At 34.6% G+C, this 16251-nt stretch overlaps 1 protein-coding gene across 2 annotated transcripts in view; it reads right to left on the reverse strand.

The window, feature by feature from the left end:
* Positions 1-10246: 10246 nt before the first annotated feature.
* LOC136311847 (cell surface glycoprotein CD200 receptor 1-like) overlaps positions 10247-16251 on the reverse strand; it is a 46274-nt gene continuing 40269 nt past the window's right edge. For both annotated transcript variants that reach the window (XM_066241152.1, XM_066241151.1), the window contains 5 exons: positions 15241-15555; positions 14874-15122; positions 13228-13333; positions 12657-12702; positions 10247-11590 (listed from right to left, as the gene is read on the reverse strand). In XM_066241152.1, coding sequence (XP_066097249.1) covers positions 11465-11590; positions 12657-12702; positions 13228-13333; positions 14874-15122; positions 15241-15555 — 842 coding nt within the window. In that variant the 3' untranslated portion in view covers positions 10247-11464. The remainder of the gene's footprint in view (positions 11591-12656; positions 12703-13227; positions 13334-14873; positions 15123-15240; positions 15556-16251) is intronic.

Below are 16251 nucleotides of genomic sequence, written 5' to 3' on the forward strand. Positions count from 1 at the left end.
ACAGTTTTGCAACTTCTTTAAAAATTAAACATCCACCTACCACATGATCCAGCTAAACCACTCAAAGGCATTTTCTCAGGAAAAATAAAAGCACATGTCCATGAAAATACTTGCACAAGAATGTTTGCAGCTCTCTTTGTGATGACCTAAAACTGGAAACAACTCAAATGTCTATCAATGAATAAGTGTATAAACAAACTATAGCATATCCATACAATTAAATATCATTTAGCAATAAAAATAGCAAACTATACATTAAGGTGTAAATGTACCTCAAAATAATTACATTGAATAAAAGAAGTCAGACCAAAAAAAAATACTACACATTGTATGATCACACTCAGATAAAAATCTAGAAAATGTAAATTAATATATACTTAAAGAACGCAGGTCAGTCGTTGCCTGGAAAGGGAAGAGAGCAAATGTTTGGGAACAGGATTACAAAGAAGCATAAGAAAATTTATTTATGTCTTGACTGGGCTGATGGTTCATAGGTGTAAAACTATGTCCAAACAACAAATCGTACACTGTTGGAAGAAAGCCAAAGTGCCGAGTGACTTTCTGTTCCCATCCTGAGGAAGTAAAGGTTGAGACCAAGCATACATGACTGAAGGTAGTTGTGCATCCAGGGAAGGTCTCAAGGATGGGAGCTTTAGCCCTGCTGGAGCTTTCTGCAGGTCAGGAATCAGACAGCAAATGGTGTGGTATCATATCTCAGAAAGGGCAAGAGAAATCTAAACAGATTTGCAAAACTAAATAATAAAATTGTACATTGTATTCTGCTTGTTATTTCTCAGGCATGATGTCATGTTTCTGTTTAATAAACTGGATAGCTGATCTCTCCAAGGCACCTCAATCCTGGAGAGATTGGGGTCCTCCACTTGCAATATTGTTGCTGCCTCATTCCTTTGCAGCCTGATTACTAACAACAAATGGTGCCCAAATTGGGATGTGACGAGAAAATAAGTCTTCGAGACCACTTTTGGTTTTCAGCCCAAGGAAACCAGAGGGATTCATGCAGACGGGTAAGTCCCTTCTCTGGGATAGTGGAGCAATGGGGATTCCCCATAAAGTGACTATGAAGCTTATGCCTGTTTGCAGTTGTTTAAGAGATTGTTACATAGTTCCAAAATTAAAGTTAAAAAAGAAACTTTAGACAAACTATGGTATTTAGTTAAAAGGCATTGTTATTGGTTTACTCCCACAGGAAAAAAATTACTTAATTTAGGACAGTGGAGATTAATAATGAAGTCTTGCCAGAGAGCTCATCAGAATGGAGAAATCACTCCTTTAAAAGGTTGGTCCAATGGTAGTGGGTTATCAGACCTTATTAACTTAGTTTGCCGCTCAGCTGGAATAGGGGTGGACGAGAGGTCTCATCATCATCAACCTGAACTGCCAGTTGCAGCAGCTATAGAATTTAGGAATGGATAGGAGATTCAGATATTAAGAAAGTTACAGCTTTTCTTGTTATGCTCTGATTTTTTAAAAATATTTTAGCTACAATCCTCTAAACTATCATTTTGTTTCTTTCTTATTCTTTGCCTAGAAATTTAGAGAAGAAACTCCCAGTGGATCTGATTACAAAATCTCTTAATGGCCACTGAGTTTTATTTTCTTCTCAAAGAGATTTTGATTAGTCTCATCCATCCTTAGTCTCTGTCAGAAAATGTCCTGACTAAAATCAGGCAGACATCTTTCTAGTCTGATTGTGCTCTAAAATCCTGGATTTCTCTCTGGCTCATCTGATTTGTCTGATTCTAGTTTTTGCTTAATTTTTGTTTGATGTTGTCTAAAATATGATTTTTAAGGCCTAAATTAAGTTCTTGCATGCAAAAACTGGAAATGCTGGCTCTTATATTAAAAAAATAGTTTCATCCCTACATTTTGTGCTTTAGAATCGATACTTGCAAGGAGCCCTCATTTAAATTTAATTTAAATAGAATATGGATCCATAAGACTTGCTAATTTGGTTAATGCATTGTAAGGTATATTCAAAGTTAGAAGTCAAATAGTAATTCAAATATTAAAATTAATCAAAGTTATATATTATACTTGTGTTTCTGTACTGAAAATTGCCTCATTTGTGTGTAAAAATGTGCTCAGGTCTTTGAAACAAAAAAATTAAACAAAATTAAACAGGGCCCTGATAAGTCATTTCAAGAATTTGTCTCAAGCTGCTTCAGGGAGTTGGCTGCTTGTCAGGCCACATCCTGCAAAAGGAGCCTCAAGGAAATCGGGAATTTGGCCTTTAGTAAAGAAAAACATTTATATTCTAAACAATTAAGAAGCAATTTTTTGAATTACGGTCTAAACTTTCTGACACAGAGTTTCGACCTAATACTAACCCTTTCAAAACTGACCAAGATAATTGGCTTCTGCCTCCTCCTTCTGTTGTTGGGAGATGTTAGCTCAGACTGTTCTTTCAAAAGCAAAATATTTACAATTTATGACTTGGTGAAAGAATCAGGCTTGTATGCAAGCTAATCAGAATGCTAATGTTAACACTCCTGTTAATATTACACAAAATGAGCTTTTTGGACAAGGACATTTTGCTAATTGACAACAGCAGTGTGGAATGAGTGATCGTATTGTGGAACAAGTTAAATTATGCTATAAAAATGCTTGGCAAAAAATAGCTACCCCAGGAAAGAAAACACCTTCATTGCTAATGTTAAAGAAGAAGTCTCTGTGCCTTATGTTGATTTTCCTGCAAAACTCTTTAATATGTTAGCTAAAATAATTCCATAAATGGGACTCAGAGACATGTTACTTCCAATAATTGCTTTTGACAATACTAATGCCAAATGTCAGAGGGCCTTATGTCCCATTCGTGCCAGTGACGGTAATATAACAGACTATGGTAAGGCTTGTGCTAAAATTGACACCCTTTATATAATATAAATCTTTTGGCCACAGAAATTAAGGAAATTAGTCCCTATGAATCAAAGACTAAGTGTTTCAATTGCAGAAAGGTATATGACAAAAGATTGTCACAAGAGCCTGCAAAAACAAGAAACTAATCTATCTTATCAAAATAAATCAAATCAAAATTCTAAACCAAAACCTCCTAATCTTTTTCCTCGGTGCCAAAAAAGATTTCACTGGGCCCGTGAATATAGGTCTCAATTTCATAAGAATAATTAGTCTTTAGAAAATTTGAGAAACTACCAGATAGGCTCAACTCAGGTCCCGACAAACAATGCAAGCACATATCCAGTCAGCAATGGGTTAATGCATCAGCAGCCTCAAGAAGGCGGGTCTCCAACCTCATCATACAACAATTGAGAGTGCAGCCTTATATCTATGGGCACTAAACTCTGTTATGTTACATCCATCTATAAAAGTAGTTAAAATTAAAACAGAAATTTATAGACCACTACAAAAGGAAATAATAGGACTTATAATAGAAGGAAACAGTTTGACTTCTCAAAGAATTCAAGTACATCCTGATATAATAGACAGTATTTATAAAAAGAAATTTTAATAATAATGTCTATAAATGCTACTTATACTATTACTCCTGAAAATAAGATAGCTTAATTACTTATTCTGCTTTATATTAAAAGACATGTTAAACCCAATCAGAGAGAAGGGGAATTTGGAAGCACGAGAAAGAAGATTTATTGACCAACCTTCATTAAAATTCAAAGACCAAAAATTACTATACAAATAGAAATAAAAACATTCAAGAAATTTTTAGACACAGGAGCTGATAATAATCTCTTTTCATTACTAGTCAAAATCTTGGCCTCTTATAAATATCAGTACAATATTTACTGGTGTTAACATATTAGCAAATATTCAATGCAGTGCAAAAATTTTAAAACTTCAAGGACTAGAAGGTCAACAAACAACTCTGCAATCCTATATTATGAACATTTCCATTAATTTGTGAAATAGAGATTTATTACAACAATGGAAAGTTTACCTTCCTATACCTGAGATATCCCCTCAGACAAAAAATATTATGAATAATATGGAATATAATCCCTATACTAGACTTGGAAAAAACAACCCGAAACCCACTAAAATTATTCAGACAGAACCAAAATGAAATCAGACTGGGATTGGATTTCCAAATTTAGACTAATGGCCACTGTTCAAGAAGAAGCCTCCTCCCAATACATGTTACCCTTGAAATGGTTAACAGACAAGCTAGTATGAATAAAACAATGGCCTTTATCTAAAAAAAATTGAAATCACTTAAAAAACTGACCAAAAAAAACCTAGAAACAAACCATACAAAACCTCTACTAGCCCTTGAAACTCTCCTATATTTGTTATAAAAAACAAAACAAAACAGGAAAATGAAGAATGCTAGTAAATTTAAAAACTGTTAATAAAATAATTCAACTTATAGAAGCATTACAACCTGGACTTCCTGCCCCCTCAACCATACCTAAAAACTAGCCTCTTATTATAATTAATCTAAAAAGTTGCTTTTTTACAATTCCTTTACAGCCCCAAAATAGAAAAAAAATTGCCTATACTATACCTTCCCTAAATCACCAAACTCCAACAAAAAGATATCAATAAAATATACTTCTCCCAAAAATAATTAACAGCCCTACTTTGTGTTAAGCTTTTAAAAATCAATCCTTAAAAATTAAAAAGCATTTTCCATCCTCTATAATAATAATTATATAAATGACATTTTATTTGCCACTTATAAACAAAAAAATATCTCTATATTTACAAGCTAAAAATATTTTTTAATTTAATTTAATAATTAAAAAAATTCAAAAAATATTTCCTATTCAATATTTAAACAATACTATTAATAAAAATATTATAATTCCTCAAAAAATTCAAATTCAGAAAAATACATTATCCACATTAAAGAATTTTCAAAAACTATTTTAAAACATTTATTGTCTTCATCCCATAATAAATATCCCCACTTATCAACTTACTCATTTATTTAATATATTAAAAAATAAATCTAATTTAAATAGTCCATGACAATTAACACATAAAACTTTACAAAAATTACAATAAATTAAGAAACAAATTTTCCAATACTCAATTCAACATATAAATTCTATTTTACCCAAATATTTATTAATCATGCCCATACCACATTCTCCTACAGAAATTTTATAATAAAAAAAACAATCATTAAATAAATTTTTTTACTCCATAAAAATACCAAGCACCTACAAACTTATTTAAATATAATTGACTTAATAATATTTTCAGGACATAAATGCCTTCAAAAAATTATAGCTCAAAATCCAACTATTATTATTGTTTCTCTAAATAATACTCAAAATAACTTTTAAACAAAACCTTAAATAACAATTAAATATTACTAAGTTTATAAAACAAATTGACAATCATTATCCCAAATCTAAACTCATTAATTTTCTTTAAAAAACTACTTTTATTCTGCCAAAAATTGTTAAAAATTCTCCAATTCAAAATAACACTTATTTCACTAATACAACTATTAAAAAACACCACCTAAAACAGCCTTTAACTATTATATCCCAACCCATTTATTAAAAAAATAATAATAAATAATTGTAAAAAGACAGATTATATCAAATTATACTATGGACTCAACTGGATTATCCATTTGTATAAATGCAGAAAATCATTACTTAAAAATAAAATCACAGAATTAATTATCTACTATACAAAATGGATCATATCAACTTATTTTATATATATTACAAGAATAAACGTTTCAGACTTATTTAGGCATACCTTATATGTTCATAATCAATCATGTGTTCTAAAATTAAAATAAATCAATTAATCTCATTACCTGTATGAATTATTCTTTTTATACATGTCTCAATTCCTCTATTAATTATAATCAATCTGTTAATTCTATGTATATACTTAAAACTAGAACAAAAATCTGAATCCCTGCTTATATATATGGACAATTACAAAACTCACCTAAAATATATTTAATAAATAAGACTCTAAAAAACATATATATAACACTTTCACAAAAACTGAAATTACTTTCTAATACACCTTTATTAAATAATATAGCTAATAAATTATTTAAACTAAACCTTGTTAAACATGTATAATTATTAGAAACTTCTACAATAAGCACATTGTCATTGCTATTTTATGTTTTTGTATTTGCTTAGTCTAAAAAAAAGCAAAAACGACTTATTCTAAAGGACGAGTCTCCTTGTACACCATAATGTTACAGAATAAATTAAAGAAAAAGGGAGGAAAGGTTGGAGGAAAGCCAAAGTGCTGAGTGACTTTCTGTTCCCATCCAGAGGAAGTGAAGGTCGAGACCAAGCATACATGACTGAAGGCGGTCGCGCGTCCAGGGAAGGCCTCAAGGATTCAATGCTTGGCCCTGCTGGAGCTTTCTGTAGGTCAGGAATCAGACAGCAAATGGTGAAATGCTATGTCTCAAAAAGGGCAAGAAAAATCTAATCAGTTTTGCAAAACTAAATAATAAAATCGTACACTGTATTCTTCTTGTTAGTTTCTCACACATGATGTCATGTTTCTGCTTAATAAATTAAATAGCTAATCTCTCCAAGACACCTCAATCCTGGAGAGAATGGGGTCCTCCACTTGCAATATTGTTGCTGCCTTATTCCTCTGTGACTCCTCGTCATAAAACCCTAATTACTAACAACAGTATACTTTAAATATGTGCAAAATTTAACAAATTGTGCAGCTTAAATGTATCTATTATGCCACAAAGCTGATTTGGGGTATTTCTAAATAAAGCATAACCACTAATATGTTATTACAATGGATAACTGTTAAACTACTATAGGTGAAAGAACCAGAAGAAATTAATCATTCCAGCAAAGCAAGAAAAAGAAAAGATAAAATAGGGTGGGGGTAGAAAATATAGTAAATGAGACATAAAATAAGATTGTAGAAATATTACCAAATGTAAGTAATCACAACAAATATTCACAGTTTAAATTCTCTTATTAAAAGTTAAAATTTTTAGGCCCTGGCCGGTTGGCTCAGCGGTAGAGCGTCGGCCTGGCGTGTGGGGGACCGGGGTTCGATTCCCGGCCAGGGCACATAGGAGAAGCGCCCATTTGCTTCTCCACCCCGCCCCCCTCCCTCCTCTCTGTCTCTCTCTTCCCTTCCCGCAGCCAAAGCTCCATTGGAGCAAAGATGGCCCGGGCGCTGGGGATGGCTCCTTGGCCTCTGCCCCAGGCACTAGAGTGGCTCTGGTCCCAGCAGAGTGACGCCCCAGAGGTGCAGAGCATCGCCCCCTGGTGGGCAGAGCGTCGACCCTGGTGGGCGTGCCGGGTGGATCCTGGTTGGGCGCAGGTGGGAGTCTGACTGTCTCTCCCCGTTTCCAGCTTCAGAAAAATACAAAAAAAAAAAAATTAAAATTTTTAAATAACTTATAAAAGTCAGCTATATCACCTTTGTAAAAAAAATTAAAAAGCTATAGTTTCCTTGTAAGATGTGTCTAAAATAAAATGTCACAGAAAAGTTGAAAAGAAAGTGACAGATGATGACACAGTACAAAATACTAACCAGTCAAGGTGTTGAGAAAATAAGAACTAACTATTAAAAAAGAACTAATCATTTAGCTACAAGGAATGTAATTAGCAGACGGCCTCAAATTATTAATACCTTCAGGATCCATTTTAGCTTTTGAGTAGAGACCAAATTCTTCCCAGCCATTGACTAAGCATGAATATATATCAGGATTTGACCATTTTTGCTCATGAAAATGACTCTTCTTAGAAGCAATCTTGGTTGGCCCTGGCCGATTGACTCAGTGGTAGAGAGTCAGCGCAGCATGTGGATGCCCCAGGGTTCCATTCCCAGTCAGGGCACACAGGAGAAGTACCATCTGCTTCTTCGCCCTTCCCCCTCTCCCATCTCTCTCTCTATCTCTCTCTCTTCCCCTCCCGCAGCCATGGCTTCACTAGAACAAGTTGGCCTGTGCACTGAGGCTGGCACCATGGCCTCACATCAGGCGCTAAAGTGGCTCCAGTTGCAACAGAGCAACAACCCAGATGGGCAGAGCATCGCCCCCTAGAATGCTTGCCAGGTGAATCTCAGTCAGGCATATGCAGGAATCTGTCTCTCTGCCTCCCCGTTTCTCACTTAAAAAAAAAAAAAATCAAAAGGTGAAGCAATCTTTTCTCCAGGGCTTGTCATTGGTTTGGCCAAGACTTTGCCCACTCTATATAGTGATCTTAGGCTTTCCCCCTTCTATCCTGCTTCTTCCCTTTTTCCTTTCACAGGTTTTATTCAGACATGCATCATGGTCTGAAAGCTTTCCCTCCTGTATCCGGCTTTCTGCCCCTGTAATCTCTCACAGGTGTTAACCTCTCTCCTATATTTAACCTTTATCATGTCTAAACTAAGTCCATTAAGCCTCTGTGGGCTGGAGGACCTAACTGATACCCCTCGTCCAATCTCTATATTTCTCTGATTCAGCACATCTCAAGTGGATTTGGGGGATCTGTAGATAGTAATCCCCCTTGTCTAAGGTTTTCCTTTCCTCTGTTTTAGTACCCATGGTCAACTGTGGTTCAAAAATATTAAATGGAAAACTCCAGAAATAAACAACTCATAAGTTTTAATGTACACTGTTCTGAATAACATGATGAAATTTTGCATTGTCCTGATCCATCCCTCCTAAAAACATCCCTTTTTCCAGTGTCTCTATGCTGTATAGTCTATAGCCCACCTGCCTGTTAGTCACTTAGTAGCTCTCAGTTTTCAGATCAACAGCCTTGGTACCACAGTGCCTGTGTTCAAGTAACATTTATATTACTGAAAATAGGCCCAAAGCACAAGAGTAGCGATGCTCACAATGTAGATGTGCCAAAGAGAAGCCGTACAGTGTTTCCTTTACTTGAAAAGGTATGTATGTGGAGGAAAACATAGTGTATAGGGGATTCAGCACTGTCCACAGTTTCAGGCATCCACTGGGGTCTTAGAATATATCCCCACAGATAAAGAGGACCACTGTAATATTTTATTTCCCTATATAATTCTGATGTACAACTGCATTAACACCCCTGTAGTGGAAGATTTTAATAATTTTCTGTACAATGTAATTTAAAAACCACCTTGGGCCCTTTGAGTGTCGGCCCAGTGTATGGATATCCTGGTCAGGGCACACAGGAGAAGTGACCAACTGCTTCTCTACCCTTCCCTCTTCCCTTTCTCTCGTCTTCTCCTCCCACAGCCAGAGGTTTGATTGGTTCAGGCATGGCCCCAGGTGCTGAGGATACTCCTCAGCATGTCAGCCTCAGGTGCTAAATACAGCTGGGTACTCAAGAACTGATCCCAGACAGGGTTGCTAGGTGTATCCCAGAGTCTGCCTCACTATCTCCCCTCCTCTCACTTAAAAAGAAAAAACAACACAGGACCATTTTGAAATCTTTCATATGGTATCATTTGACATGGCTGTTTTGACATTAAATTTAATTTTGTTTTCTTTTTAGTAATATTTAAACAGACATTTTTGTACCTAACTTTGAGCGTCATCCCAACTAAGGAGAATTAAGAAGAGGTCCAGGACCGAGGTATGATGTGTATTGTGCACACAGCTTCATAATTACATGAAAAACTTAATGGATTGTTTATTTTGGCCAACTCAAAATAGTGTCAAAATGATTTGGTCAAATATTGTAGGGAAAAGCTGCATTTAGGCTTGCTCTCTTGTTTTTAGCTGCAATCACTTGCATACTTAGTGATGTAAGCACTTGGCAGAAAGCCACTTCTGTGTGTGCCCGACGCCTGTATAAGGCTATGGGTGTACTCCCTATGAGCAGTTTTCCCATTTGCTCTCCTGCCGCAGCAAGAAGAGGTTTCCCCTGCTTGTTCACGCTCCTGCCGCCTCCTTGAGAATCCAGTAAATGGGAATGGCCCCACTGTTCTGTGGTCTGCCCAAGTCCAGTGTGAACCTCCCTGGCCTCAACCTCCTGTATTACAAACATCATGTACCAGGTGCTATTATATTAATTTTACATCCAAATATTTAAGAAAAATTTTTAAAGAAAAAGCCTAGAATAACTAAAATGTCTGGAGGGATGACAATATGTTAAGACAAAATAGCTGTCTTTAATGTTTCATATGCATAATTGAAGAATGAATATATTGTTTTAATTTCTATCATGATGAAAAATTTTAATGTTTTTCCTACTGTGGAGAAACAGACTTATTTTTTCATAAATAAAATATATTTTAATAATGTTGAAAATGATTAAAATACATATTTTTAACATTTTATTCCATAGAAAATAGAAAAGAGAGTTCTCATTCCATGGCAATTCTCAAAGTACATAGACCATATTTTACAGATTTCCGAGTCCTCTATAATGCATGTTTAGTTGCTTGTAGTCAATAAACATTTCTTGTTTGATAACTACAATGCAATTGAATGTATACTATAAAATACACATTTTTAATTAATATCTGCAAAATTCTTGAGCATTAGCTATCAGATCACAATCTCTTTAGAGATAAAATGAACTAAAGGCCTTATATATGTTCTCATTCTATTTCTGCCTTATCTCTCTCATAACATGACAAATGTAAATCTGGTTTATTAAACAGTATAATTTTTATTATAATTCTACATCATATTAGCTAACTGGTTGATTAAAAATAAACGTTGGAATTTCACAGATATTAAAATAACAGTATAGGGAAAGGCCCAAACACAGTTGGAGAGAATGTAAATAGATACAACTTGACAAATCAATCAATAATAAAAATGCACAAGCCCTTTGACCTGGAAATTCCACTCAAGGGAATTACTCTATAAACATACTCAAACAAACACAGAGACATATGCACAAGAAACATTCTGTAGAGTATTGTTTATAATAGCAAACATAAAAATAAAACAATATAATTCTCCATTCCTACAATTGTGGTTAATTAAATTACAACACAACCATACAATGAAATTTTTTGTAGCCATTAGAAAGAATGAGGTAGCTCTGTTTATGTTGATAAAAGATTCCCAAGATATACTGCAGTATTAGCTTTCTATAAGTACAGAACAGCACTGTAGCATTTTCTCATTTGTGTATTGTCAAGTACATGTGTATGTATATGTAAACAGACGTATAAATGTACACATAGGCCATGGATAGATAGATATGCCACAGACACATAGAAATTTTCTGAAAGAATACATAAAAACTCTTAATGATTGTTCCTTTTGCCGAATTATATCTTGAGAAAACCAGTTTTCTTTATCTACTCTACTGAGCAATTTGAATATTTTATCATGACCATGTGCTTTCTTTGTGACAATATCAGTTCTTCAGAAAACTAGCTGGTAGCAGCTAATAATCTAAAATTTTAATTGTGTAAGAAAATGAATGCAAATCCTTTGGAATGTTTGTGTTTTCTAAGAATCTTTAAAAAGCTAATTTTAAAGCTAGGTTCTTCCATTCTAGAACTCTAAGTAATCAAAACAGGAACTCTATTGTAGCTTGGTTCATTTTTCCCAGGGCTAGATTCCAGAAACTTATAAATTATGGAGATTTGCCACATCAACTTCACTTGGTAACACCTGAGATGTCTTCACCGTCATTGTAGTATCATAGAGTGGGTTGCTCTTTTCTGTATAGCTGGCATAGGGCTGCATTTCATCCTAAAAAAAATTTCAAAGTTAAAATCAATTCAAAAAGGTAAAAAATTGTAACAGAAATTACCTATGTTTTTGTAGCAGATGCCCACAGCGTTAGTGTCTATGAATAACTTATAGTGTGTCTCTCGGCTTACATGAACATAGAACAAGACTTTTTTCTGATGTTTCATCAAAAAATATTTATTAATTACATAAGTCTCAGTGCCCGATAATAAAGGTTGTATGAAAGCAGGAATGGATAAGAATGAAGTGATATAAGAAGTATTTCTCAGGAGAGGATCAAAAACTTAGCCTGACCAGGCAGTGGCGCAGTGGATAGAGCGTCGAACTGGGATGCAGAGGACCCAGGTTCGAGACCCTGAGGTCGCCAGCTTGAGCGTGGGCTCATCTGGTTTGAGCAAAAGTCTACCAGCTTGAACCCAAGGTCGCTGGGTCCAACAAGGGGTTACTCGGTCTGCTGAAGGCCCGCGGTCAAGGCATATATGAGAAAGCAATCAATGAACAACTAAGGTGTTGCAAGCGCAATGAAAAACTAATGATTGATGCTTCTCATCTCTCTCCATTCCTGTCTGTATGTCCCTGTCTATCCCTCGCTCTGACTCACTCTCTGTCTCTGTAATAAATAAATAAAGAATAAAGACTTAAAAAATACTTTAATAAAAAAAATTTTTAAAAAAAACTTAGTAAGCTACTGGTTATATGAGATTAATGAGTAAGATAGGTCTTAAACTTGGGTAAGATGATATTAAAAAAGGAAAGTCAAGAATTAGAGATGGTTTTATGGGGGAATAAACACCCGCTCTGTTTTCCCAAAGACTACAGTTTGAACAAAGCATTTTGTAAGATGCATTCATGAAACAAAAATATGGATTTAAGATGGTATGTAAATAATACTTGGTAGAGAATTAACAAAATAAGTGCACCTTACTATTAGCATTGAAAAATCAGAACTTACTTTTCAAATATTGATGTATTACAAATTATGTGGCTATATTTTCAAACTACATGGCTTAAAATCTGCAAATATTCTTTCAACATTTGGCAAATATTCTTTTAAGTATTATCTTACCTCCTCAATAACTGGAGTAGGTTCTGTTTTTTTCAAATTACATTTTCTGTAAAAATAAAAAGTTGGAGTAAATGGAGGAAATATTATTGTTTAGATTGAAAATGGGAAAAGAAAAAAATATGCTATTATTAGTTATGATTCATTTTAATAGAAGCCACAATAAACCAAAATGAACTATCAGAATGGAGTGAGGAATGCTGCTAGTTGTTAATACATCCCAACAAGATAATTCTAGATTTTGAAAAAAGACATGAAATTATGCAACAGGAGCTTGCTGTAACAGAATACATGCAGTAACTCCTCTTTAGCACATGAAATGAATTATGGCAATTCTTTTCCCAAATAGTCAGTTAGCATGCACTGTCTCTCCCAAAATCCTATCCTCAATGGCCTAATTCACTGTGCTTGCATGCTGAGGTAAACTTGCAAAATCCTTATCATTCAGAGTAGTCTAACACATTCAGAATATGGGAGAAATGATCTTAATATCTTCATTTTACTCAGTCAAATCCTATTCCTGATCCCTTCCTAGCTCAAAAAAGCTGAAGAAGAAAAAAGTATCAGTCAATACCTGCAGCCAGTGATTTCCAAAAGCCAAATCAATCCCATGATGATCAAGATAATAAATATAGGGAGGATGATATAGACAATGGGTAAGATTTCTGGTGTTTTGGCACCTGTATATATAGACACAAAAATATATGCTTTAATATTATTTAGCACTAAAAATAAATGAGCTATTAAGCCATGAAATAGACATGGAGGAAACTTAAATGCCTATTTGCAAGAAACCAATTCCAAAAGGCTACATACTGCATGATTCTAACCATATCTGGAAAAGGCAAAACCATGGAGAAGAAGGGTTGCTAGAGGTCAGGGTGAAGAGAGAAGTGACTGGGTGGAGCATAAAGTGCAGGGCAGTGAAACTGCTCTGTATAGAAACTGTAATAGTAAATACATGTCCTTTGTACATTTGTTAAAACTTACAGAGTGTATGCCTAGACTAACCCCTAATGTAAACTATTAACTTCGAATGACAATGATGTATTCATGTAGCTCCATCTATTATAACAAAGGTGCCACAGTGGTGTGGGGCATGCAGATAGAGGCCATGCTCTGCTTGCTTTGGGGTTGATGTGGCTGTATAGAAACTCTAGTTTACACTCAATTTTGCTGTGAACCTAAAACTACTCTAAAAATAAAAACTTATTTAAAAAATAAAGTACATATACATATATAATGTTCAAGGATGTTTTACAGTATATGAAATTCATTTCTGTGATTTTATTTTAAATGCTTCTGACTCATTAATCATTGTTATAATAAAATTGCTTTCTCAATTAAGACTTGAAGGTTTATAGCAGGAGATCATCTTATCTCAGAATTTTGTCGCATTAAGGATTCATGAAAGGCAAATTATTATAGCAGAGATGTAAAATTTTGATCTCTGTTATAATAATATCAGTGTTTCTCATTTCCAAGATTCAGAAATAAATAGAAAGTTATAAGGGAGGTAGTTGGGAAAAAACCCCATAAATTTTGAAATCACTTCTTTACTAGGACATTGAAACTAAAATAAATGCATGACATCAACACTGAATTATTTATTAACTGTTGGTAGCAATACAAAACTCAATCTGACAAAAGGACAAGTCAACAAAGGAAGTGCCAGGCAGTGGTGTGCTTCTGGTGGTGTGTGAATGTGGTGGGGGTCTGCAGAGGGAGGTGAAGTCAGAGCTGAGCAAGCTGGTTGCAGGTTTGATACCTTGTTATCATTCAGAGTAGTCTAACACATTCAGAATATGGGAGAAATGATCTTGGTTAGGGTACATACAAGAATCAACCAATGAATGCATAAATAACTGGAACCATAAATCAATGTTTCTCTCTCTCTCTCTCTTTCTCTCTCTCTCTCTGAAATCATGATTATTTTTTAAAAAGTACACAACTCAAGACAATTTACTACCAGATAGATGTGATTATTGATCATTGAATTCTTTTTATTTTAATTACTAAGGAATAAACCTCATTACAAAATATGGCTTCTTACAACAAATTTCTGCACTATTCTTCTAGATATACCTCTTAGAAAGAATAAGATAACAGAGAGGATGGAGAGAACTTTCTTGAGTGAAATTCTCCACACATGTCTTTTTTCCTTTGTACTATAATCCCCTGAAAGAATGAAAATATCAACCAAAAACTAGAATCACTTACCAGGATTTAGCTGTATGAACTGACTCCAGTTACCAGTCTCGTGGGAGACAGAGCAGGACACAAGAGACACATTGCTCTCTGCCCAGCGGCACGTACTCTGGACAGTCACTGTGCCATTGTCCCATTTTTCATGCTCAGAGACACACTCTCCCTCTGGGGTCCAGGAGATCTGAGCAGCTGGCTTTCCTGCAACTGCCTTGCACACCGCAGTTCTATTCTCGCTTTGAATCAGGGTCATCTCAGGGGCCACTGCAGAGATGTAGGGAAAAACTTGAGTCTTAACACATTCAATATGGAATTTAAAGAGACATTTCTTTCAGTCCTAAATCTCGTCATTTGAAACATCACAATGTACAATGTTCCTTACCTAACACATGGAGGTTATATGCATAATGGAAGTTCCCATTAGGTGTTACCACTGCACACTCGTAAGACCTATTATGAGTGATGGCCACTGCATCAATCTGAAGGGAAGAATTCTGTTCAGGTCTGTAGGGCCAGATTATTCTCTCATCAGTACAATTTCCTGTGGTCTCATTTTTGTCTCTCCTGTAGGATCTGCTGCAGAGAAGCTTGTCTCCGATGGTTATTTCCCATGTGATTAGCATCACATCTGTCAGTGGGGTAGGAGGGCAAGAAAGCTCAGCCTTTGTATCCACCACTACCTGCACGGAAATATTAACTAGACACACACACACATGCACAAAGAATGATAAAATAAAATCTCGGTAAGGATCTCAATCTGTTGAATTTTCCACAACATATTACATAAAGTTGTACTAGAACATTACTCTGCTGGTGGTATTATTCCAAAAATATTAGACTTTATTTTTATTTATTAGACATTAAAAAATTAAACCTTCACAAAATGTATTTAACAGATTAAATCTAATACAAAAAGTTAACTCATTCTCCCTTATATTATGTTATTAGGTAAGTAGTTTTTATTACATGTGTAAGACATTTTTTAAGTATTTTGAAATTATTGCAAGAGTTTCAATAAACAAGAAAACCCTTCTTAAGTGAAAGACAAAAAAAAATGAATCTTTTGTTCAGAGACCATTATATTTATATATTTTATAAGTCATACTCTTCGGGGTAGAAATGGCATAATTAGTGATGTGATTGTGTCCTTCTAACTTTTGATTAGAGAGAATATAATATATACACCAGTAATATCAAATCTAAGTGCCTATCTCTATAGGTGGCACTTCAGACAAAAATAAATATGAAAGTAAATGGTATTAAATATAATTAAGATGGCATTCAGGTTGAGCAAGATACAAATATTTGGAGAATCAGAAATATAGCAAAATAACAGATTTGCTTCCTTCTTTTTTCCTGTTCAGGTAAACACACTCCCAAAGAGTTCAACCGT

The sequence above is a fragment of the Saccopteryx bilineata genome, chromosome 8, assembly GCF_036850765.1.
Source record: "Saccopteryx bilineata isolate mSacBil1 chromosome 8, mSacBil1_pri_phased_curated, whole genome shotgun sequence".
NCBI lineage: Eukaryota > Metazoa > Chordata > Mammalia > Chiroptera > Emballonuridae > Saccopteryx > Saccopteryx bilineata.